The sequence below is a fragment of the Camarhynchus parvulus genome, chromosome 28, assembly GCF_901933205.1.
Source record: "Camarhynchus parvulus chromosome 28, STF_HiC, whole genome shotgun sequence".
Classification (NCBI taxonomy): Eukaryota; Metazoa; Chordata; class Aves; order Passeriformes; family Thraupidae; genus Camarhynchus; species Camarhynchus parvulus.
This window is the reverse complement of record NC_044598.1, coordinates 5,000,651-5,025,649: the sequence shown is the minus strand read 5'-3', so window position 1 is coordinate 5,025,649 and position 24,999 is coordinate 5,000,651. Positions and strand designations below refer to the sequence as shown.

At 51.9% G+C, this 24,999-nt stretch overlaps 1 protein-coding gene across 1 annotated transcript; it reads right to left on the bottom strand.

The window, feature by feature from the left end:
• Window positions 1–651: 651 nt before the first annotated feature.
• On the bottom strand, window positions 652–23,636 carry FZR1 (fizzy and cell division cycle 20 related 1). Its single transcript, XM_030966649.1, has 14 exons — window positions 23,558–23,636; window positions 11,736–11,876; window positions 11,241–11,366; window positions 10,967–11,030; window positions 10,078–10,205; window positions 9,589–9,671; window positions 8,973–9,156; window positions 8,709–8,774; window positions 8,217–8,319; window positions 6,860–7,044; window positions 5,266–5,499; window positions 4,572–4,676; window positions 3,334–3,426; window positions 652–2,291 (listed from the first exon to the last, which is right to left on the bottom strand). Exons 2-14 carry the CDS (start codon window positions 11,802–11,804, stop codon window positions 2,250–2,252), a joined length of 1,482 nt encoding a protein of 493 aa, XP_030822509.1. The 5' UTR covers window positions 11,805–11,876; window positions 23,558–23,636; the 3' UTR covers window positions 652–2,249.
• Between the last annotated feature and the right edge of the window lie 1,363 nt (window positions 23,637–24,999).

Below are 24,999 nucleotides of genomic sequence, written 5' to 3'. Positions count from 1 at the left end.
AAACATCACCACACTCACCATACACCCCAGCTGGGTGCCCTGTTCCCTCCTGCTCCAGAACGGGCTGAGTCCTTCTGTGTGCTCCCAGCCCAACCACCTCCAACCCTCCCAGAGGAGAAAGCAGCGTGTCCTGGGGGTCTGCACAGTGCTATTTAGCAGGAGGCAATCCACAACAGGAAAACCCACAGCACAGCCACCAGCCTCCCAAGCGCCCCTGAATGGCCCTTTCCCCAGGTGATGACACTCACAACAGACCATCTCTTCCTGCAGATGACCCTTTACTTCAAACCCATTCCTCAACTGAATGATCCAACTTAATTTAACACCTCCTGAGTGCTTTGGGGTGCTCCCAACCCACGGTGGTGTGGAACAGTGCCCACAAGTGGAACAAACAACACAAGACAGGCCCGGGGGTGACTTCAAACCATGCCTCACATCCCATGGCCAGAGCTACACTAAAGCAGTTGCACTTAAACAGTGTTTCAGAAACTCCATGGAAACCTCATTTTGGCGGCAAGTGAGATTGTGAGATGACAAAGTGGCCTTTGGGCCTGGGAGACTCTGAGCTGCCAGGGGGCTCCCAGCACCAGCTCCTCACCAGTGAGTCCCAGTGTGTGTGACACAGGCACAGCACTGCCAGCCTGATCCCAGCACCAGCTCCTCACCAGTGAGTCCCAGTGTGTGTGACACAGGCACAGCACTGCCAGCCTGGTCAGGCATGGGCGTGGTGGCACACGTGGTCCCGCTGTACTGGCTTTCTCACACCTTGGCTCACCCTAAGGATACTGGTGGGACTGGGGACAGGCAATCATATTCCTACCACCTGGTTTTAGGGAAAGAAGGGAGAGCAGACAAAAAAACAAAGGAAAAAAAAGAAAGGGAAAGCATTACCTATGCAATCTACAAGGAGAAGACAAGTCTATATACACAGCCAGGGAATTCCACATGGGAACAGGAAGCAACGCTGGGAGAGGGCAGGAGGCAGGCAGGGCCTGGGCAGGGCAGGCACAGGCACAGGTCAGATGGAACAGGCTGCACAGCCGGACAGCCTCTCTTAAATTAAAAGCACCACACACACACACACACACACACAGAGCATTTGTGATACACCCCATGGGCTCCAACACCAGCCAGAACTCTTGTCCCACACAACCTAAAAACCCCAAACCACACACCAAAACTGAACAGCAGGGCCCTGTGTGGGACTTGGAGATAACAAAAAAAGCAATGTTGCAGCCCTGCTTCAGGAGAACCCCTCTTCCAGCCAGAAGAGGCCCTGCTCACCCCAAAAATCAGATCTTTAGGATTTATTTTTTTTTCTCAAACACATCCCAACTGCTTTTGGCCTCATGGAGACTTCAGAGCAAGGCACCCACACAGCAGCACCAAAGGAAGCTCCACATGCACAGGTGGTTGGGTGGGTTTCTTTTTCTATAAAGTCCTTGCTTCTGCTCTCTGGTAACTCCCAGGATCAGCCCAGAAGATGAAACAGCAACTGCAGAACTTCCTGAATCTGCTCCCTTAGAGGTGAAGCTTTTTCAAGTCTCCTCCAAAGCCTAGAGCCTCAAAGTGTATTTGTTCGGAGGCAGCTGTCGAGCATGCCCAAAAAATCAAGCTGTCTTATGGAATGATCATGTCAAGTACAACAGTACCTGTCTGGGGGGAAAAATAAAGGAAAAAAAAAGGAAAATAGGCAGTTCTCCAGTTTCTTCCTGGAATGGGGATGCCAGGCTATGAACAAAGCCCTTAGACGCCCAGCCAGGAGCTGTGCCCCTCGCACCAGCTGTACCGGAGCAGCCTGGCTGGCTCCAGCCTCCAGAGATGGCACTCTGGGACACAGAGCAGCATGTCAAACCCCTTCCCACAGCAGCAAGGACATGCTCCTCTCTCGCAGGAGGCACACCATGGCAGTGGGGATGGCCTCGGTCCAGTCTCAATGGTCCATGTCACACGAGTCCTCCCCAGCACCATCCCGACAGCCGGAGGATGCTGGGGTAACATTGCTCTTGTACCCGTCTCCCTTAATGAAGGATGAATCCAATAACCTTTGGTAGTTCCCTCCCCTCCCCACCCCATCCCAAATACTGCCCAGCCCTGTGGGTCACAAGCACATATTTAATGAGCTGGGTCCTCCTGCAGTCCCACAGCTCTCCCTCCCCTTGGCTGGGCTCCGGAGGTCCATGCACGCCGAGGGAGTGGTCTGATCCTGGAATGTCAGGCTGTCGGTTCCCGGGGCACAGGGAGGGGGTTTATCGTATCCTGGTGAAGAGGTTGAGCACAGATACAGACTCCTGACAAGGGAACACAAAGCAGGGGGTAAATAGGTGTTACTCCACACGCTTCTGGGTTGGTTTGTTTTTAACCTGGTATCTCTAGCTCAGAGCATGATTCCAGCTCATGAATCAAAGTCCAACACCATAAATATTCCCCTGTTACCATTCCTTCCAAATGGTAACATGTGCACAGCTGGTCAGAGTGCCATTCCCAGAGCTCTGCAGGCAGGTGTACCCCAGAGACGGCAAGAACTGGGGGACCCCCAGGATCAATGCCAGCTCGCCCCAGTCCCCTCCTCCAAATTCCTCTGCCAGGGATCCAAGAAAGCTCTCAGAGCGTCAGACACAATCTGCTTTTGGTGACGCCAAGTTGTCACTGGCAGAATCCATGATCCTATTTTCATCCAAACCCCCATTTTAAGCAGTTTTGTAAAGAGGCAGGGAATAATCATGGAATCACAGAATGGTTTGGGCCTCAAGGGGCCTTAAAGTTCATCTCCTTCCACCCTCTGCCATGGGTTGCTTCAAGCCGTATCCAACCTCACCTTGGATCTTCCAGGGATCCAGGGACAGCCACAGCTGCTCTAGGAAACTTGTGCCGAGGCCTCTCCACCCTCACAGGGCACAATTCCTTCCCAAAATCCCATCTAACCCTGTCCTCTGGCACTGGGAAGCCATTTCCCCTTGTCCTCTCCCTCCAGGCCCTGGTCCAAAGTCCCTCTCCACCTCTCCTGGAGCCCCTTTAAGCACTAGAAGGAGCTGTAAGGTCTCCCTGGAACCTTCTCTTCTTCAGCTGGACACCCCCAGCTCTCCCAGCCTGCTGTCAGCTGAGGGCTCAGCTGCTCTGCTCTGCTCAGCAGCCCTGGACCAGCCTAGAGAGGGATGTTGTGTCACACCAGCCTTGGGCACCAAAGGGCAACCTTTTACTTAAATCTCAGCAAAGTTGAATCCTTCACTGCCCCAGCCTTTGATCTGCAGGAAGGGATCAGGGAGGAGGCAGCAGAGCAGAGCCAATGTGGCCTGAGCTGCCCCAGGCAGCTGCCTCCATGCCTGGCCTTACCTTTGTCGAGCGAGTTTTACTGAAGACGTTCCAGAAGCGTAAGGTTTCGTCTCCAGCTCCTGTGACAATGGCCTCCCCATCAGGGGACATTGCCTAAGGACAAGACAACAACCTTTAGCACCTGTCACATTTTTGAGGCTTGAAAACAAGACTTAGTTGGAATGCAGGAGAGATTTAACTGTCCTTCCTACTCGTGGTGAGAAGCCAGCTACCTCCACTTCCAGGTGCCTCAGCAGCCTCAGGTGCAACTTGGGCCCTGGCACCTTATGGTGCAGCTGTGGGACACATGGGGGGAGTGCTGTGGAAAGAATACTTGTGCTAAGAAATCCAAGCCATGTGTAACTGAGGCTGTTCCTCCCAGGATTATCAACCTGCCTGAAGGCAGGAAGATGATATGACTGGATTTTCTGGCTGTATTGGTTGCTTACATTGGGATCTACCTCCCAAAACATTATTAGCATTTGTCAGCTCCATCATGAACTGCTGACACCCCCCTGTAACAGTAACAGCAGGTATGAGATGGATCAGGATTACCCACAACAAATGTTTAATTCCCTGGGCAGCAGTCATCAGTGAAGAGGTGTGAAAGTCTTCTGGAAGCAAGGAGAGAAGCTTGTGTTTCATAAAATCACAGAATCCCAGAATGCTTTGGGTTGGAAGGGACCTTAAAGCACATCTCATTCTGCTCCCTTCCACTATCCCAGGCTGATCCAAGCCCTGTCCAGCCTGGCCTTGGACACTTCCAGGGATCCACAGGCAGTCACAGCTGCTCTGGGCAACTTGTGCCAAGGCTTCACCACCCTTACAGGAAGAATTTCTTCCCAATATCCCATCTAACCCCGCCCTGTGGGAGTCTGAAGCCATTCCCCCTTGTCCTGCTATTCCAGATCCTTTTCCAAAGTCCCTCTACAGCTCTCCTGGAGCCTCTGAGGCACTGGAAGGTCTCCCTGGAGCCTTCTCTTCTCCAGGCTCAGAAGAGTTTTGTTAGAAGAAAAGTCAGATGTTTCCTCAGGAGAGTTTGGCAGGCTTTACTATCATTAACAAAACCTCACATTTCCATAGCAGCAAATGTAAGTGTCCCTTGCAGGCACAGAAATGTGTCAGAGTTTTGCACTGCTCATGGGGAATGTTCACATTCCCGCCCAGGCAGCTTATGGTGCCACTGGCACTGCTGCTTTGGGTGCCAGCTGGGCACACCTACAGCCAGGTGAGCAGCTGGAGCCACGGCCATCACTCACCAGGTACAGGACTCGGTAAGAGTGCCCCGTGAGCTTTGCTACTTGAGTTAGCGAGGGGTATTTCCAGACGAGGATCTGGTTCTGGGAGTATCCGTGGGTGCTCACCTGAAAGGGGAGAGGGGAACATGCATCATAGAATCATGCAATTGTTAAGGCTGGAAAAGACCTCCAAGATCATCAAGTCCAACAGTTGACAGACTACACCACTGCTCTGGGTGGCCCACTCCAGGCCTGACCACCATGAAGAAATTTTCCCAATATCCAATCTAAACCTCCCCTGGTGCAACTTGACGCCATTTCTTCTTGTGCTTGTTATCTGGAAGAAGAGCCTGAATTCCACCTGGCTCCACCCTCCTGTCAGATGGAGAGAAGGTGTGCCCTGAGCCTCCTTCTTTCCAGGCTGGAGCCCCCTCAGCTGCTCCTCCAATAGACTTGTGCTCCAGCCCCTTCCCCAGCTCTGTTCCCTTCTCTGGACATGCTCCAGCCCCTCACTGTCTTTCTTGTTGTGAGGAGCCCAAAACTGACCCCAGCATCTGAGGTGCCTCAGCAGTGCCCAGAACAGGGGGGCAGTCACTGCCCCGGTCCTGCTGCCCACACTCTTGCTGGTACAAGCCAGGATGCCCTTGGCCTCCTTGCCCCCCTGGGCACACCGGGCTCGTGCTCCCCACACTCCCCAGCACAGGGAAGGACTCACCAGCTCGTTGGCGTGTTTGGACCAGGCCAGGTTGCACACCTGGGAGCCGGTGTCGATGCACTGCAGGGGCTGCCCCGTCAGCGTGTTCCAGAAGCGAATGCAGCGGTCGGCTGTGCCCCCCCCCGAGGCCAGCAGCCCGTGCTGGTGTGGGGACCAGGCGATGGCTTTGACTGCTGCCAGGTGCTCTGTGTATTGCTGGACGGGACTCAGGCTGGAGTGATTCCAGACAAGGAGCTGGCAGAGAGAAGAGCATGATCAAACCTGTGCCTCAGCCATGTGTCCACTACACCCACGAGGCACAATGGGACTGATGAGGGCAGTTGGGCAACAAGCTGATTTCCCATAGCTCTGCTCAGACATGCACAGCTCCACTCTGTACTTCACAGAATCATGGAATGGCTTGGGCTGGTTCAAGCTCATTTAGTTCAAATCCCTGCCAAGGGCAGAGACACCCTTTAGTAGACCAGGTTGCTCTTAGCCCCATCCAACCTGGCCTTGAACACTTCCAGGAATGGGGCAGTCAAACCCACCCTGACACCACACTCAGCTGAGGAGCTGTCCTATCCCCAGGCCATGTGGCAGGAACAGGCCCTAAGATAAGGGAATAAATCTAAAGAAATGGCATCACTGAAGGGGGCCTCAGACCCTGCTGTTGTCTTTCTGGCTGTCTCATTCCAGAACACATCCAGAAATCTGCTCAGCTCATTAGGAATTATTCTGAGCAGGAGGAACTCGGTCCAACCATGCTGTCACACAGGCACTGGGCACATTCCCTACCTAGCAACCCGCTCCAAAGGGCTTGGAACCTGCTTTTTTGTGACAGATGCTTCTCCCATATGGTGCTCAGTGAGCTGCAAGCCTGCGCTACAGGTATGAGAACTCACAGAGCTCTACCTCAGCTTCCTGCTGCACACAAACATTACTGCAACAAATGTGACCATACACTACCCAAACAAAGCCAGGAAGGGCAGCTTAGCAGTGGCTTTGTTGAACTCAACCCCCTGAGCCAAGCTAGAGATTTAATTAGCCAAATACAGAAGCAAAATTAAATTTGCCTTTTTCATTTTATTAGGAAGAGAAGACTGAGTAGTAGCTTAGCATGATTTATGTTTGGTCATGGTCCAACAACCAAAACAAAAGTCCTTTTCAGAGAGGCCAAACATCCTTAAAGAATCACTGAACCATTAAGGCTGGAAAAGACCTTTAAGGTTGAGTCCAACCTTTGACCTAATCCCATCGTGCCCAGTAAACCACATTGCATATCCACTTGTTTTTTGAACACTTCCAGGAATGGCAACTCCCCCACTGCCCTGGGCAGCCTGTTCCAATGCTTAACCACTCTTTCAGTAAAGAAATTTTTCCCTAATCATAGAATCATACAATGGTTTGGGTTGGAGGGGACCTCAAAGCCCATCTAGCTCCATCCCCTGCAATGGGCAGGAACATCTTCCACTAGACCAGGTTGCTGCACATCCTGTCCAGCCTGGCCTTGAACACCTCCAGTGATATAATAACGTCCAACCTGACAACATTTCCCCTCACCCTAGAAAGAAAGGGGTGTGACATTTCCCATGACCCCCTGGAAGGAATGTACCTTATTATCGTTCCCTCCAGAGGCCAGGAGCTGGTGGTCCGTGGACCATTTGAGCCCACAGACCTCCTGCCTGTGTCCCTGGAGCCGGCGCTCCGACTGCAGGGGCGGGGTGCGGATGTCGCGCTGCAGGATCATCCTGTCCCGGCTCCCGGACGACAGCTGGTCCGCGTTCCACGCCAGGGCACCTGCACCAGGGACAGAGCCTCAGAGGCTGCTCTCAAGTCACTGAGGCTGCAGAACCTCTAAGGTCACCAAGTCCAACCTTCAACTCAGCACCACTGCCACGTTCACCACCAAGCCATGTCCTTGAGTGCCACATCCCCATGACTTTTAAACACTTCCCAAGCATGATGACTCCACCACTGCCTGAGGCAGCCAGTTCCCATGATTTGTAACCCTTTCTGTGAAGAAATTTTCCCAATATCTAATCTTAACCTCCTCTGGCACAGCTTGAGGGCATGCCCTCTCATCCCTGGGAGCACAGCCCAACCCCCACCTGGCTCCACCCTCCTGCCAGGAGTTGTGCAGAGCCAAAAGGTCCCCCTCAGCCTCCTTTTCTCCACGTTGAGCCCCTCCAGCTCCCTCAGTTGCTTCTGGTGCTTCAGACTCTTCCCCAGCTCCATTCCCTTCTATGGACATGCTCCAGCCCCTCAATGTCTTTGAGGGGGGACCTCAGCAGTGCTCAGCACAGAGGGATTGTCACTGCCCTGGTCCTGCTGACCACATTATCAAGTCCAACCCTTCCAGTCCTGCAGCAGTTGGTAAGCAAAACGCAGCCATCAGAGCTGCCAGGGTTTAAAAACAAAAAAAAAACCCTAACAAACCTCAAACCACTCCTTACAGACCTCCTTACATCCACTCTCTGGAGTCAGGGCACAAATAGAGGTTCCCTGAACAGACTGACTGCAGGTATTACCAACCTCACTTCACAGTGCAGTAAAGCACAGAAGCATCTTGGAATGTGCATGGATTTCCCAAATCTCACCCCAGAGTCTAGATTCACAACATCTCTGAGCAGAAAAAAACAGCCATCCAAAAAAAGGGAACTGGAAATCTCAGTGAGAAGCTGCCAGCAGAGCTGAAACTGGAAGCCAGCAGCAATGAAGAGATGTTGTAACCAAACCCAAAAAGCCTCAAGCAAGGAGGAAACATCTGCTGCAACACCCAACCACCATCACACCCATATCAGAACACCAGAGTTATGAGATGATAATATTTTGAACCTGCTCAAGAGGATAGCAGGGGATAAATACCAATCCTGGTACTCTGAGTTCTCTATTTCCAGCAGATCCCTGGCTAACAAAGTTCCACCAGGAAGAAGTGACTCCTCAGAACCCTCTGGTTCCCCACTCCTTACCAACTCTGGCTGTGTGTCCCTCCAGCATGGAGAGCTTCTTTCCTGCAGCTGCATCCCAGATCTGTACAAAGCCCTTGTGAGTGCCAACGGCCACCAAGTTTCCCTGCACAAACAGAGAGCCAGGATCAGTACAGCCAGGAAGTACAGTCAGAAAACTGAAAGTTGAGGAGAAGACTTGACATAAATCCCACAAGATGGAAAGCATCCAGAGTTCTTTCATTTGACATGTTTTTCCCTACTGAGAGGCCCAAGCAGCCTGTCTGGAATATATTTATTGTAACATTTTATTGTCAAGAGCTGAAGAAACAAACTGGCTTCTTCTCCCTCCCACTCCTCTTAGCAACGCCTGGAAAACCTCAAGATACAAGAGGCTGCTCTCCATCCCCTCCCTTTTAGCAGAGAAAAACCAGCTCAGGGAGCTAACTACAGCTATGATGAAAATGACTACATGACCCATGTGTCAGCTGTCCCTGCTGACAGTGTCATACTGACCCGCTCTGACCAGCCCACGGATGTCACGGAATCTCCTTCCACAGAGAGGTCGCACAGCCGCGTTACCTTCAGAGAGAAGAACGGGATAAGAAAAATGGCTTTGTCACACTGGCTGTCCCACAAACCAGAGCTGTGCTTGGGATAGAGTGTGACAAGTGCTGAAGCCCTCACACAGCACATTCCATAGCCCTGGAATGTGGAAAAACCCTGCAAAAACCCTACATCAATAGGCAATTCAATCTTCAGACAGTCATGACCATTTACCTGACTTGTACAAGCACTCCACAGGTAAACACAAGTCCCAAGGCCAACGCTGAGGACGTTAAGAGAGGACCAGTCCACCAGGTTCAGGTAGAAGTCATCCTGCAGCTCTGGGGCATCCAGCACTTTGAAAGGAATCTTGGAGATTTTCCGAGTCGGTTTTCGAGGTGATCTTAGCAGCTTCTGACTGTTTACAAAAACAGATAAAAAAACAACTACAGGAATCTGCACATCATAGCAGATGGGAGGCACAGGTGCAGCCACTCTTTATAGATCACTCTGAAGTTTCTACAGAAATGCAGACAGAAAAAGGCTGCACAACCCTTTTTCAGCAGCAAGACTGGAAGGAATTAGGTTCTGCTTCTACAAAGGAGCTATGAAGCAGAAAGGTAAACTGATTACTGAGAGCTGACCAAGACATGTCAAGCACACAGACAGGTTGGGCACCTGAAGAAATTCTTAGAACTTGACTGTTTTATTTACTCTCTCTCCAGATTTCCAAACCCAATTCACATTTATTTTAGAGCTTTAGGCAGAAGTCCGAGAGAACCTCACTGAACCCTCTGTCCCCTCTATCCCAGCCCTTCCCTTCTTTTAGTTTGCAGAGGATCAGTGTTACCTTTTGTTGCTGACAGGAGACAGGGAATAGGGTGAGACCTCATTGCCATCATCCGGGCTGGAGCGTTTTGTGCTGAGTGAATACTGCATAAAGAAACACCTCGTGAGGACTCTGGTAAGCCCAAGGCCTGGGGCATCACTCCCAACGTGCACTGGTGCCAAGCTAATTCCAACACCCAGTTTTTCCTTTCCCAGGTGCTCCAAAACCATACAGAACCTCTCAGCAACACTCCAAGTCCAAAAGCCTGATTTGGCCACTCACCACACTGTCCAAAAAGCCTGGCTCCACACAGCTTTCCTGCCAGCACACAGGAAGCACACTGCTTGCTGCACACTCAGGTTCCCTTTGCAGGCCACCACATTTGCTCTCAACAGCTTATCTCAGCCAAGCCTCAACACCAGCTCACTGCAGAGCCTGGCAGAGCCCTGTGCTCTGTTCCTGTGCCCCACGCCCAAGCTCCACTGGTGCTAATTCAAGTAACCAACTCACAGTGAAGAGAGATTTCTTCTCTGGGGTGGATGGCTGCAGCCTCCTGTCCTCTGTCTGGGGGTCCTGCACCTTCTCAATCCCTGCTCCCAAGAGTTCATTCTTCAGCAAGGCAGAGTAGGCAAGGCCATCTGTAAACCCAAACAGGCACTGAGCAGAGAGCTCAGAGCAGGAACAGCAGGAAGTATCAGGATCATGTGTGCCTGACTTGGAGAAGGGAAGGCTCCAGGGAGACTGTAGAGCCCCTTCCAGTACCTAAAGGAGCTCCAGGAGAGCTGCAGAGGGACTTGGGACAGGGCCTGGAGGGACAGGACAAGGAGGAAAGGTTTCCCACTGCCAGAGGGCAGGGCTGGATGGGATATTGGGCAGGAATTGTTCCCTGGCAGGGTGGGCAGGCCCTGGCACAAGTTGCCCAGAGCAGCTGGGGCTGCCCCTGGATCCCTGGCAGTGCCCAAGGCCAGGCTGGACAGGGCTTGGAGCAACCTGGGATAGCGGAAGGTGTCCCTGCCATGGCAGGGAGTGGAAGGAGAGAGGCTTTAAGGTCCCTTCCAACCCAAACCAGTCTGGGATTCTACAACTTGTACTCTCACAGAGTCTCTTAATAAGCCTGGAGCCCCCATTTAGAATCAAGATTAGTAGCAAGTTTCCCCTCCTTCCACTCTACCAGGAAAGTGATTTCATGACACAATAAACTAAGGCATAGAGACCGCCTCTTGCATCCAGACACCCATCAAAAGCAGTGAGCTGGTACTCACTCATGATGTGGGCATTTCCCAAAACACCAGCATGAGTTTTGACAATAAGCATGAAAAGTGCCAGCATGGCCTTAACTTCCCCAGCAGATTGCACTCAGAGCTCTGGGCACTGCCAAGCAGTAGAAGGGTGGTCTCACCTTTGCCAGTGTCTGATGTAGCATCCTTTGCTTTTCTGTTTTGGCTTGGTGATTTTTCATTTTCCTGAAATGGAGAAACATGCCATCACCACACAGAAACCTCAGGGTATATGGTGAAATAGCAACTGCAGGGAGCATAGGGTTTGAGGACACACACTCAGTGGAACTCTTCTGGGGCAGCAGAAGGTAAGCAGAGCAATCATGCCAGCCAAAACAAAAGGTACCACTTCCTCGGTTCCAAGGCTGAGCTGTAGGAGAAGGGAACAAAACTTACATTTATTCTGTGGAAGTTGATGCTCCAGTTGGCCCCAGCTCTTGAGGGAATGAATCTGTCACCATGCTTACTAGGAGAAGACATTGGAGAATTGGAAGGTGTCAAGGTTCTTCTCATCTCTGCTACCTGAATTAAAGAAAAAAAGACACTGAACTTACTCTTGTCAAGCACTAGAGTTGGTTAGTTTGTCAGGCCTCAATTTTTTATGTTACACGTGTAATTGCTGAGATTATGTATTAAAAAGGTATTACTGAACTCCACAAAAATATCTTCACCCCTTTTTGCAACCTGAACTGAGGTTATATATTCAAAAGCTCTCTTAAAGTGAAGCTATTTGGGTATTCATGGAACAGCTGAGGAGTTCACACCTGCTCACAACCCAACAAAAGATTGTGGTTTGCTTTGAGGAGGTGCCAGGTCTTTCAAAAGCTCAAGGAAAACAGTCACAAGTGAGACAGACAACATAACAGTGAGCCTGAGCCCATCTGTACTCACACAAGGCATTGTGTTCTCATTCTGTATGTTGATTTGGCGTAGGAGACGTCTCTCATAGTCCTGATCCATGGTGGGAAGTGGCTGCAGAGATCAGCCGGCTCAGGAATTCGTGTTTGTGAAGTCCAAGCAGTAACTAGTGTGCTGCAACAGACAGGAAAGCACAACAAAGCGTTACACTCCTCCTTGCTGAAACAGCCTCTCCAAAGTCTCCTAAGCCTGTTCTCTGAACTTGAGACCACTTTTCTTATCCAGAGCATTGGTGCCAAACTTGTGTGACACTGAAGAAAGCAGGCAGCCGGTACTTTGTGTCTGACAGGACCTCAGCCAGTCCCCACCGCACCTGGAGCAGGGACTGCCCCCGGGCCCTGCAGCAGAGTTTGGCAATCCTTCAGAACAGGGGCGTGAAGATTGCAGGAACCTGCAGCCTGTCCTGTCCAGGCACTGGCAGCAGTTGCACAGAGAGGTGTGGCTGCCCTATTCATAAAAGTGTTCAAGGCCAGGTTGCACTGGGCTTGGAGCAACCTGGTCTACTGAAGGTGTCCCTGCCCATGGCAGAGGGTGGAATGAGATGGGCTTTAAGTCATTTCCAACCCAAAACACTGTGAGATTCTGTGATCCCACTACAGCTTGTCCCACTGCTGAGGTCAGGGGCACAGGAGCAGTGCTGGGATGCTTTTAGCCATGTCAGAAGTACTGCAGCCTTTTAACGCTCCACCCACTGGAGGAACACACTAGGGATCTAGTAGTCCCAGTGAACATTCCATGTCTGATGCCTGCACTATCCCAAATACTCCTGCTGGCTGGCACAAAGCTTGCTCACTCATACACCTATTCAGTCTATAAGCAACATTAACATCATTTAAGCACATATTTCAAGCATATATTTTAGCACAGGGCTGCTTCATAGCTGAGACTTGCCTGGTAAATTAACATGTATATCAATAAAAAATAGATGAGCTGACACTTGTGTGAGAATACACAGTCACAACCCTTGCCAAGCCCCAAGGGCAGAGAGCAGCACCCCCAGGGTCCAGCCTTACCCATCACACACCTCGCGTGCCTTGTCCACAGCTGACATGGGCACAAAAACACCAGAGACATCAAGTTGGTCTTTCAATCCAAGATAAACATGTCCAAAGGCAAAGGTACATCTAACACATAAGCAAATTCCCACAACACACAGGCATCTGGAGGCTGTGCAGAACATAAAGGGATTTTCATTCCTGTTATTGCATAAACATTTACGGCACCTGGCCAGAGTCCCAGCTGCACAAATGCAGGCGCCTCAAGATACAAACTTGTGGTAAAATTCCGGAGGCAACTGCACACAAAGCTGTGCTGGGAGGAGGCTGCCCAGGCTGCCCAGGGAGCAGCTGCACAGTGCCCCACTCAGGGACAGCCCTGCACTGCCTCCCACTCCCTCCTGAGAAAAGGCTGCCTCCAGGAAACACAGATCTGCCCAGGCCTTAACAGTTAAAAACTGGGGCAAGTCACCAAGCTGCCAGGGGTCCAGCAGTACACGCTGCAGTTCAGTAAGATGTGATGAACTTTTACAATACTCTGTGAAATAAGCTTGAAAATAAGGCAAAGCACACAGACTCCACACTGCAGAGCTGATGGCCCTGCACCTCAGAAAGGTACAGGAAATGGGGTGACACCAAGGTGGTGATCACTGGGGTTCAAAGGGCTCCACCTTAGGGCCAGTTCTGTCAATGTCTTTGTAAGTGACTTGGGGGCAGGACTGGAAGGTCCTGATTGGGTTTGCTCGGGAGGAACTGCTGACATTCTCAAGGGCAGAGAGGCCACACAGAGAGACCCTGACAAATGTGAGGACTGGGAAATCCCCAGCCGTGTGGTGTTTAACAGGGCAAGTGTTGGATCCTGCCCTGGGATGGGGCAGCCCTGGGTGCAGGGACAGACTGGGAATGAGAGGCTGGAGAGCAGCGCCACGGGAAGGGCCCTGGGGGTCCTGCTCAGTGGCAAGTTGGATCTGAGTCACTGCTGTGTCCTGGCAGCCCCAAGGGCCCCCCTGTGCTGGGGGGCACCAGGCCCAGGGAGGGATTGTCCCACTCTGCTCTGCCCTGGGGCAGCCTCACCTCCAGTGCTGGGGGCACTTTGGGCACTACAGGATCAGAAGGATCCAAAGCTGTTGGAGAGTGCCCAGAGGAGGGACACGGAGCTGGGGAAGGGGCTGAGGAGCAGCTGAGGGCACTTGGCTGGTTCAGCTGCAGCCCAGGAGACTGAGGGGAGGCTCCTCGGGGGCTGCAGCTCCTCCCCAGGGCAGGCACAGGGGCAGGGGCTGAGCTCTGCTCTGGGACAGGGACAGGAGCCCAGCAAGGGCTGGAGCTGGGCCAGGCCTTGGCATGGAGCTCAGGGCAAGGTTCTGCCCCCCGAGGCTGCTGGGCACTGCCCAGGCTCCCCAGGGAATGGTGCCAAGGCTGCCAGAGCTCCAGGAGCTCCCAGGGCTGCTCAGGGTGGCGGTCTTGGGGTGGCTGTGCAGGGACAGGGGCTGGGCTGATGATCCCTGTGGGTCCCTCCCAGCTCAGGAGATCCTGTGATTCTTTGAGCTATGCCATTTTTCAGTACCAAAACTTGGACTTTTTACAAATGCTAAAATGCTTTTTTTCCTTAACATTAAGCATGCCAACACTTTTACAGGAGCATCCCTGAAATAGACAGTGCCAAGCTGGTTCTGATCACACCTGCTTACCTCTACCACCTCGTCCCCCAAGCTTTTCTCTTTTTTAATTTAACACATTACTCCCATATGTTCTTTCAGTGTCAAAACTGGAGAAAGCTCCCAAATTTAACAGAGATCTGCTTCCACCAAATGAAGCAGAGTCAGAGACAACATAATTGCAGTGAAAAGTTAGAAAAGTCTGTGATGCTATTAATAAAGCAGATTTAGAAAATAAAAATTAGTGCATGCCATATCAAACACTCTCCCTCGTTTTGAAGTTTACTTACCACCGCCCTCACCGACCCACAAGCTACCAAATGTGTGTCTCAAACGAAACAGTCCAACAAAATGCCCCTTCCCCCCTTTTCTTTTTTTGGGGTGTTGTTGTTTTAACACCATGAGTAAGAGAGCTCAGCCTGCAGAACCCACACGAGGAGCGTGATCAGCCAGGGAACACCACACATTTAAGTGTCCTCCCAAAATGGCTCAGCACAGTATTCGTGAGATCCAGATCCAGTTACACAGCAAAGAGACATTTTAAATTCTGCATCTGAAACACATTTGACTGTCAAGCTTTCCAGTTCCCATCTGCCCAAATTTTACCTACAACTTTCACTCAGAAACACAGCACAGATTGTTCAACAGAGAGACCGCAGAGGCAGAACACAGCAGCGAATGTTCAGCACCTGAACAGTGACATGTTTTTACCCTAAAACCTGCGCCACTAACAAGCCCAGGGAGCAAGCAGCACCTCTGGTTTGTGGGATGCTCTTGCTGTCTCGAAATGTGTCCATGGGAAGTGAGTAGAAGTGAGTCCATTTCCCCTAAATCAGGTACAAAAGGCTTTGCCAGAAGGATTTAGGGGTGCTGGTGACAGCTGCTGAACATGACCTGGTGTGTGCCCAGGTGAGCAAGGAGCCAATGGTCCATGGCTTGTATGAGGCACAGTGTGGCCAGCAGGACCCGGGCAGTGGCCATCCCCTGTGCTGGGCACTGCTGAGGCCCCAGCTCGAATCCTGGCGACAGTTCTGAGCCTCTCACAAGAGGGTTGGAACATGTCTGGAGAAGAATGGAGCTAGGGAAGGGGCTGGAGCACCAGGAACAGCTGAAGGGAAGGTCAGCCTGGAGAAAAAAGAGGCTCAGGGGAGACATTCTTGCTCTCCACAACACCCTGACAGGAGGGGACAGCCAGGTGGGGGTCAGGCTCTGCTCCCAGGGAACAAGGGACAGGATAGGAGGAAACAGCCTCAAGCTGTGCTAGAGGAGGTTTAGGTGGGACATCAGGAGGAATTTCTTCATGGAAAGCATGATCCAACACCGGCACAGGCTGCCCAGGGCAGTGGTGGAATCCCCATCCCTGCAGGGACTTAACAGCTGTGTAGATGTGGAGTTGGGGACATGGCTTAGGGGTGGCCTTGGCAGTGCTGGGGGGATGGTTTGAGTTTATGTTAGAGGGCTTTTCCAGACTGAATGATTCTGTGGGCCAATGATATGTGGTTTGAAGTTCCCTATAAGTTGAAGAAATAAAAGATCTTGAGGAGCTACATGTGTTACATACTCTTCAGACACTATTTTGTCATTAATTATGCAGTTTATGCTTGGAGAAGAAAGATGGGATTTGCTGGAAGGGTTTGGATTCCGTGAGAAGAATTTGTATTCTGACTTTATGTTTTTCATGCACCTTCTGTCCTGTCTCTGAATTGGCTGGATTCTCTCACAGCTCATTACCTTCAGAACAATACTTACAGGCAGAGTTACAGCGCTGAACAAGTGCCTTTTGTTCTTTTTATTGACCCAACCTTCATGCATTCAAACACAAAAGTGTTTTTTCTTGGTATGGTGTGTTTTTAATAAGCCAGTATGCAGAACACCAGGCCTGGCAGGGAAACAAGGGCAGTAATTTTGCAAAATTATTTCTGTGGTTTGAGGCAGGCTGTACGTGTTTGGATTCTCCAGCACACACTGAAGGAGGTGTAAGAGATGCAGGTTGGTTCTGTCAATTCAGACATGCTCTGCTCAAGCAGTTCAAGAGCTGGATGATTCCTGACCCTTTTTTATTCCAGAAATTGTTCATCTACCTTCTCTTCTGGAAGATATTTGGGTGGGTAAGTGTTTAACACAAGAAGTGCTGATGAAAGTGAGAGACCTGGAATACCAAAGATAGGATGTAAGTGTAAATGTAGATGTAAAGCTGAATGTATTTCCTAATTTACACAGGGCCAAAGGGAGGGGTAAAGGATGCCTTGGTAACTTAAATACCATCAATGTTATGTTGATGCTTTATTTTGAAGCATCTCAAGTCTGAAAAAGGTTGCCTGGAGCTTTTCTTACTAGTAAGTCCTAAATAGACCCCAAATTTATAGTCAGCAGGTGCCTACCCACACCCAGAGATGCTGCCTGCTCTTTGGGCCTGTATTAAATAGCAGAGCCTTTAAGATAAAAACATGTCACTACTCAGGTGTTGGATGTTTCCAAGCTCTCTGGAATAGCCCCATCATTTGCTAAGGAGAAAACTACACAAGTACTTAGTCCTCCAAGTTATGACCACCAGGGCTCAAAATCAAACCTAGATGTCCTGCTTCCCCAAATCCAACATTTTCATCTTCTTTTGATTTGACTAAACCAAATCACAGTACTTGCAAAGCAATAAGGCAAAGCCCTCAGCTGGCAGCAGAAGTGGCAGTTCCTCTATCCCAGGCAGCTGCAGTGTCCTGCCCCTCCTCATGCCAGCTCCAGGTACTCACCACGTCACACAAAAAACCTAACTTGGCCCCAAAGGGTTGATGGGTTTGGCTGGTTTAGTAAGCATCTCCTCCTCCTCATCCTGGAGTACTGCAGACTATTACCAGTTACAGACTCCTTTACAGGCTTTTGAACAAGCTGTAAGGGAAGAGTTAAAAAATACCACCAACACAAAAGCCAGGCCATAGGTTTTAGTAGTGTAATAGTCAAGACTATTAGGAATGCATTCATGCCAAGGCTTCACACGACAGCCATTGGGAATGAGTAAAATACTCTGTGCTTGGCCAAGCTCAAGCAGAGCTTGTCCACATTTAACCCACAGGAACATTACATCAACCAAGCACACCTTTTCAGGAACTGGCCTCCTTTCAAATCAGCAATAGCACCAAAAGTTAAAGTTGTGTGTTTTACCAATATTTACCTTTTCAAAGTTACAAGGATATAATTTGTTACCCAGCAATTTACTAGGGTATAGTGTGAAAAGCATTTATTAAATCAGCCATTTACCCCTATGCAATGGGAGCAGCTAAAGCTTTATTTCAAAACAAACGACAACCTTTGCTGCCTTGCCCTAATCAGAGAAGCATATTCACAGCTTTGTATGACAGAGATCACACTAATGACAAGTAAAAATTACTCCAGTGTTATGGTATCAGATGGGATCTTCACCATTAGTCCTCACACTCCTGTGATGCAATACTCCACCAAAATCCAAGATGCTGGACTATGGCAAGAGCCATCACACCACAGCAGTGTTTTTCAGAGCATAAGATGTAGGTGATTGCTCTTCACTGAAGGTCCTGCAAAATTCCACGTTTTTCTGCCTTTCCAAAGCATCTTGTTGAGCACCTCCTGCCCTGGGCGCTCAGAAACACCTTTATGCACTCACTGCCATCAGTCTTACAGTGCCCCTGTTCCAAAAGTGCCAACTCTTAGCAAGCAGCAATACACACAAACTGAACTCCAGTTCCATTTGAAGAGTGGTTCAAGGGCAGAGCCAAAACACTGACTGCATCTCCTGCCTGCACTCAGCCACCCAGTCTGGAACAAGAGTACAGAAGCTGGACATGTAAGTGAAATGCACAGTGATCTGTGCCTCCCTTCACTTCTCACAGCAGAAAACATCTCTCCTTCCTCACAGGCAGAAAATATTCCCCTTTCCTCAGAGGCACAGGCCCAACCGGCAATCCAGATCAGAAGTGACAAACATTTGACCTTCCGTACCTCCACCTGCACTCACAGACAAGATTCAAGACTTTCCACAGCCCTCCATGACAACTTCAGGAGCTCAGGTAAAGCTTCACGTCCACCATCCCAAAGTGATGCACAATCCCACCACAATGACAGAGAAACTCTGACTAGCAAACCACAAAAATTTAGGGCACTCTGATGACTGAGGCTGCAGGAAGCCTGCAGGAGCCAAGGACGCAATGCTCATGACACAGAGCTCTGCTTGTGGCCTGCACTATCACGAGCCAGCAGAAACTCAGGGTTGTAAGACCTTCAGGAAACAGCAAAATCTCTGTCTTTGGAAGGGCCTTTAGCAAAGATAAACACTGGCAGCACTAATCACAGAATCCCAGAATGGTTTGGGCTTAAACCTCATCTGCTTTCACCTCCTGCCATGGCAGGGACACCTTCCACTACCCAGGTTGCTCCAAGCCCCATCCAACCTGACCTTGGGCACTGCCAGGGATCCAGGGGCAGCCACAGCCGCTCTGGGCACCCTGTGCCAGGGCCTGCCCACCCTCACAAGGAACAATTTCTTCCTAATGTCTAATAAATCTTCTCAATACACCATTACAAACCCAAGAGGTTTTCACCAGGATTTTTGTATACACAACAGTTGCTCTTAAATGCAAGTGCTCCTCGAAGAGGACACTCCAGAAAGCCCACGAGGAACACGACTCTTGCTGCCTCTCACATAGATGATGTTCAGGTATCACCATTGCTTTCAGGATAGATATTTTTTCTAAATTCCTTTTTTCTCCACAACTAAAGGAAAAAAACGTGAAGACAATAGTCAAGTCTGTTCTCCAAAGACCAGGCTATTTTCAACCTTTCAACTAAAACTCAAATACAAGTGGTGGCAACTACAGCAATCAGAACCAGCAGCTGCCCCACTGATGCAGCCACACAGCAGCCAGGCCCCTCACTGAGGGGTTCCAAGTTTGCCTCAGCCAGTTTTTAATAAGCCAGGAGAATTATAGGGTTGTTATTTTACCTTCATAAATGACGTTTTCATTCAATACACATCCCACTGCAGTGTACCATTGTCTCTTGGCAGTGCAGAGCTTATCCAAGCAGGCATGACAACCACGCACTCAGCAGGGGATTTCTCAGAAAATCACCACTATTAAGCCTCTTTTTTATTGCTTGCAGGTGGTGATTATTTCACCTTTTCACCATGATGCTCTGCAAATAAGAGGGACACACCGGTTCCCAGGGAATACAAAATACAGCATGAAGCCTTGCACTGGGAAACAAAGCACAACACACGGGGTCACTTTGATGGCACCTTTTGCCCGTGGGCCAAAAGGCCCCTAATTCACAGGAAGTCTCCTTAAAGAGCTTTATCTGCTACAAAAGCCAAACAAACAAGAGGCAGCAGCAGGAACACTCCTGTTTCAGAGATGCAGTAATTGGCCAAGGCACCTGGTGAAGCGGCACCTGCAGCCCTGGGCTGTGCTGGCTGTCACCCGGCTGGGGGTGCTCCAAGGGCTGGGGTGAAGAGCAGGTTCAGCTCCAGCAGGTCTTGCCTCAGAAACACCAAGTGCTGAGTGCTGAGCAAGTTCTGCTGCTCCCATTTGCCAATGGAAGAGGCTCCTGCTGGTCCCCGTGTGCTCAGGCAGCACAGCCCAGAAGCCCATCCCGTCTGCAGGGGCTGCAGGCTCATTCCTGCACTGGGCAAGGGGCTGGGTATGATTTCTCCAAGGCACTTCTTACCAAGGAAAGGACATGTACAAATCTTACAATGTTCTGCTTTGAGATTCCATCTCAGTCCAGGACATAACCAGTGCCAAACACGTGCCTCTGACGAGGCAGGGCCAAATCAAACCCCACAGTTCTCTCCATACTGCCTGGCCCCCAGAACTCCCCTTGGCTTCAGGAGCAGAGCTCTGGGTAGTTGCTGGCCTCCAGAGAGGGCCAGTTACAGCCACAGCACTTCTGTTTCCACCCTCACCTGGAGGCAGTTTTCCCCACACAAACACATTTTGTACAAGTCACTGGACACACAGGAGAAACAAAGGCTCTGCTTTCAACCATATATAATGACACCTATTTTGGTAATCACCTAGAAGACATTGACTCAAAGAATCATTTAGGTTGGAAAAGCCCTCTAAGACCAGAGTCCAACTGTTCCCCCAGCACTGTCAAGGCCACCACTAACCATGCCCCAGGTGCCAGATCCACATGTCTGTTAAATCCCTGCAGGGATGGGGACTCCAGCACTGCCCTGCATATCCCAGTGTTACAGGGAATCACAGGGTGGGACAGGTTGGAAGGAACACAGTGATCACCTGGTCCCACCTCCCTGCTTGAGCAGGGTCATCCCTGAACACATGGCACAGGATTGTGTCCAGACACTTCTGGAATATCTCCAGTGAGGGAGACCACACTCCTTCCCTGGGCAGCCTGCTCAGTCATTGCACAGGGAAGTTCTTCCTCACATTCAGGTGGAACTTCCTGGGTATCAGTTCCTGCCCCTTCCTCTTGTCCCATGGCTGGGCCCCACGGAGCAGAGCCTGCTCTGTACTCTGAGCCCTCCCTGCAGACACCGAGAGAGAGGATGAGGGCTGAGGTCTCCTCTCAACTGTGTCTCCTCTCAAGGCTGAACAGACACAGCTCACTGAGCCTTTCCTGAAGAGAGAGATGTTCCAGTCCCTTCATCGCCTCCACAGCATTCACTGGACCCACTCCAGGAGCTCCATGCCCCTCCTGCCAGAACTGGACACAGCACTCCAGATTTGCCTCAGCAGGGCCAAGCAGAGGGGCACGGATCAGCTCCCTCAGCCTGCTGGCAATGCTCTTCCCAAGGCACAGCAGGATCTCCCTGGCCCTTGGCCCCGGGACACACGGCTGCTCAGGAGCAGTCTGTTGTTCACCAGGACACCCAGGGCTCTCTGCAGCTGCTCCCCAGCAGGTACAGCCCCAGCCTGGACTGGGGCTACTCCTCCCCAGGTGGAGGATCCTGCACCTGCCCTTGCTGAAGTTCTGACAGTTCCTTCCTGCTCACCTCTCCAGCCTGTCCAGGCCCCTCTGCAGGGCTGCACAGCTCTGGGGGGGATTGGCCACTGCTCTTGCTCCGTGTCAGCAGCTCAGGAGGCACCAACCCCTTCATCCAACCACTGATGGACGAGTTAAACAACACTGGGCACAGGACTGAACCTGGGGGCTCATAAAAAGGAAGTGGGGCTGGACAGAGTGAAGTACTTGGATCTTCGGGACACAGGGTCCTTAGAAGTTTTTTAATACATTTTTACATGTTGGTCACTCCACACTCAAAGAGGACTGACTTATGAGCAGGAAAAAGGACATGAAAAGGCCACAGAGTCTGCATTTTATAACAACTTACAGAACCTTCAGGGCTTTTTGTTTGCTTCTGTTTAGTAGTTTCTATTCTCTGTCTAAGCACATTTTTCATATGGCTACTGACTTTAATAACATTGAGTTTTCCTTCAAAAAATCCACAGAAGACATTTGTCCAATTATCTTGTACTTCTAAGTGGGTAAAGACAGCTGAAAGCAGCAGTTTTATAGATACACGCTCTGGTAAGGCTTCCAGTAAAGGAGAAGTCAGAGCACTATAAGCAAAGATTAAAAATTCACCAGCAGCCCTGTCCAGAGAGCTTCACTGAAAGGTCAGGCATCCGGAACTCTGCTTTATCACGACACCTAAGGTACTGAAGGTGCAACGGTGCCCTGGACAAACTACAAACATAAACCACAGAATTTACAAAACATGACAGCCTCAGTCAACAATCCCAGAAAACTCTGCTTCTGTATTAATTATAATAATAAAAAACCCCAAAATCAGACTAATAGAAGATTATAGAATCCCAGAATGGTTTGGGCTTAAAGGCACCTTAAAGCTCATCTCACCCCACCCCTGCCATGGCAGGGACACCTTCCACTGTCCCAGGCTGCTCCAAGCCCTGTCCAGCCTGGCCTTGGGCACTGCCAGGGATCCAGGGGCAGCCCCAGCTGCTCTGGGCACCCTGTGCCAGGGCCTGCCCACCCTGCCAGGGAACAATTCCTGCCCAAGATCCCATCTAACCCTGCCTTCTGTAAGTGGGAAGCCATTCCCTCTTCTCCTGCCCCTCCAGGCTCTTGTACAGGGTCTCTCCATCTTTTTTGTAGGCTCCTTCAGATTCAAGAACTCTGCAATGAGGTTTTGTTGCACACAGCACAACTACTCTCTGAAGAACCCTCAGCACAAAATACTGGGATGTTATCATTAAATACACGCAGGAAAAATCAGCACCTCACAAGAAAATGGGCACAAAGCCTTCAAGAGAGCTACAAATCAAGAGAAAACAATCCTCCATGCCATGAGCCCAACAACGCCTTCCCGAGGTGCCGCCAATGTGACCTGACAAACCTCCCTGCCCCAGCAGAACCTTCTCACCACCTGAGGACCTTCAGCTCAGGCTGATCCTGCATACAAATCCCACATGCAAAATGTCAACAACAGGTTACAAACACCCCGATGAAATACACGGCGATAACGAGCTCCCTCAGACCCCAGAGCCGTGGGTTGGCCGGGGCACATCCACCCGAGCTGTACATAAACAACACTGCTGGCCGACGTTTCTGCTGCTGCTTGGCAGATCCACACCACTGAAATCTCTGTTACCGTTTGTGTTATCAACTTGATCAAGAACCTAGAGTAAATCCAGGCTCCGGTTTTTTGCGTCTTTCCCCAGCGGGCGAGGGCACACGGACCCAGCGAAGGGCCCACACCGCGAGCTTCCAGGCGCTTTGCACAGCCCCGGCCACGGCTGCAGGTGCAGGATGCCCGTTACCAAACATACCGGAGCGTTGGGGTTCACCGGCCCCGCCGTGACGGGGCACAGCCCGGCTGGGCCCGCAGGAACCGGCAGGGAATGGTCCCATCCCCGGCCGCAACGGGCGGGGAGGGAGAAGCGGGGCTGCTCGGTGACCGGCTGCCGAGGGACAGAGGGAAGGAGAAAGGGGCTAAAGGAGGCAAGGCACCCCCAGCCCCGCCCGGCCCGGCCCGGCCCGGCCCCGCCCGGCCCCTCCGCACAGCCCGGCCCGGCCCACAGGCCCATGCCCCCGGGGGAAAGTGCGGCGCCCAAGCCTGCCACAGGCCCCCCGCCTCGCCATGCCGTGCCGTGCCATGCTCCGCACCGTGCCCCAGGCGCTGCCCGGGCCGTACCTGCCCCGGTGCCGGTGCCACCAGCCGGCCCGGCCCGGCCCAGCTCCGCCTCCTCCGTCAGCACCCGCCGGCCCCGCCGCTCCACAACATGGCGGCCGCCCCCGCCCCCGCGCGGGGCACGACGGGAGCGCGCCCCGCCCGCCGCTTCGAACACATACAGGAAGCGGCGGCGCGCAGCGCCATGGCAACGGCCCCGCTGACGTCACAGCCGGGACATGACGTCATGGCCGGGTCCGGTGTCTGTGTGTCCGTCCCGGGAGGCGCCGGGCCCGCACTGCTGGGGCTCTGAGGGGCCCTTGGAGTCCTTCAGGAGGCCCTTGGGGCAGCTCTTGGGGCTTTAGAGGGTTCCTTCGGTCGCTGGGGGTGTGTGTGTGTTCTTGAGTCCTTAAGGGAATTGTCTTGGTCCCTGAGGGGCTTTAGGAGCGCGTCTTGATCCCGGGGAGGGACTCACCGTGTCCCTGAGTCCTTAACGGGGTGCTTGGGTCTTTGGGGGTTCCTTAGTGGGAGTTTCTTGGTCCCTGCAGGGGTTCTTGGGTCTCAGGGGAAGGTTCTTGGGTCCCTAAGGGGCTGTCAGGTCCTTGGGGGGCCTCTTGGGTTCTGGGGGTTGTTCCTGGCCCCTCCAGAGGGTGTGGGACTCCTGTGCCCCCCCAGAGATTGTCTGTGACTCAGTGTAGGACCCCCCAGGACCCCGCAGAGTGTCTGGTGCCGCCCCCATTCCTGTTCTCTGATCCCCATTGCTCTTCCCACAGAGTTGTGGGGTCAGTGGGGGAAGGCAGTTGTGTGTCCAACCCCTCTTGGGAGGGCACTGGGGCAGGGGCTGCTGCTCAGCCCCACGTGGCCTGGGAGGAGCCGGGGCAGGTGCTGCAGGAGGACTCTCTGCCCTGTGCCCTTCTCGGCGCTGCTGGAACCCCCCAGTTCCTGCCCATGCCCCCAGAGGGGGCCCGGGGTGCCTGTTGGGGGCAGAGGGGTGCCTCCCCCCAGACTGTCCATGCTCTGGTGACCCCACTGACCATCTCACTGTTACCCTGCACAGCACAGCCACCCATTCTGGCCCTACTGCAGCAATGCAGCGAGCTGCATGCAATCCCTGATATTAACTTTGGACTCCTGGGTTATCAGTCCTGCAGCTCAGCCTCCCATAATAATCAAGTCTCTCTTTAAGGCTCCCTAGTATGTTATTTTCAACAAGAAACAGCTGATAGCTGCAGTCCTGAGAAGGATCAGAATCATTCATAGAATATCCTGAGCTGGGAGGGACCCTCAGGGATCATCAGCCCAGCCCCTGTCCCAGCACAGGCACCCCAACAACCCCACCCTGAGCAGCCCTGGGAGCTCCTGGAGCTCTGGCAGCCTTGGCACCATTCCCTGGGGAGCCTGGGCAGTGCCCAGCAGCCTCGGGGGGCAGAACCTTGCCCTGAGCTCCATGCCAAGGCCTGGCCCAG

Excerpts from the sequence above, each read along its gene's own strand:
- FZR1 (XM_030966649.1), bottom strand. The coding sequence starts at position 11,804 with ATGGATCAGGACTATGAGAGACGTCTCCTACGCCAAATCAACATACAG. Across the intron at positions 11,367-11,735 it reads ATGAGAACACAATGCCTTGT|GTAGCAGAGATGAGAAGAAC; the intron begins GTGAGTACAGAT and ends TCTTTAATTCAG. Across the intron at positions 10,206-10,966 it reads TACATCAGACACTGGCAAAG|ATGGCCTTGCCTACTCTGCC; the intron begins GTGAGACCACCC and ends TTGGGTTTACAG.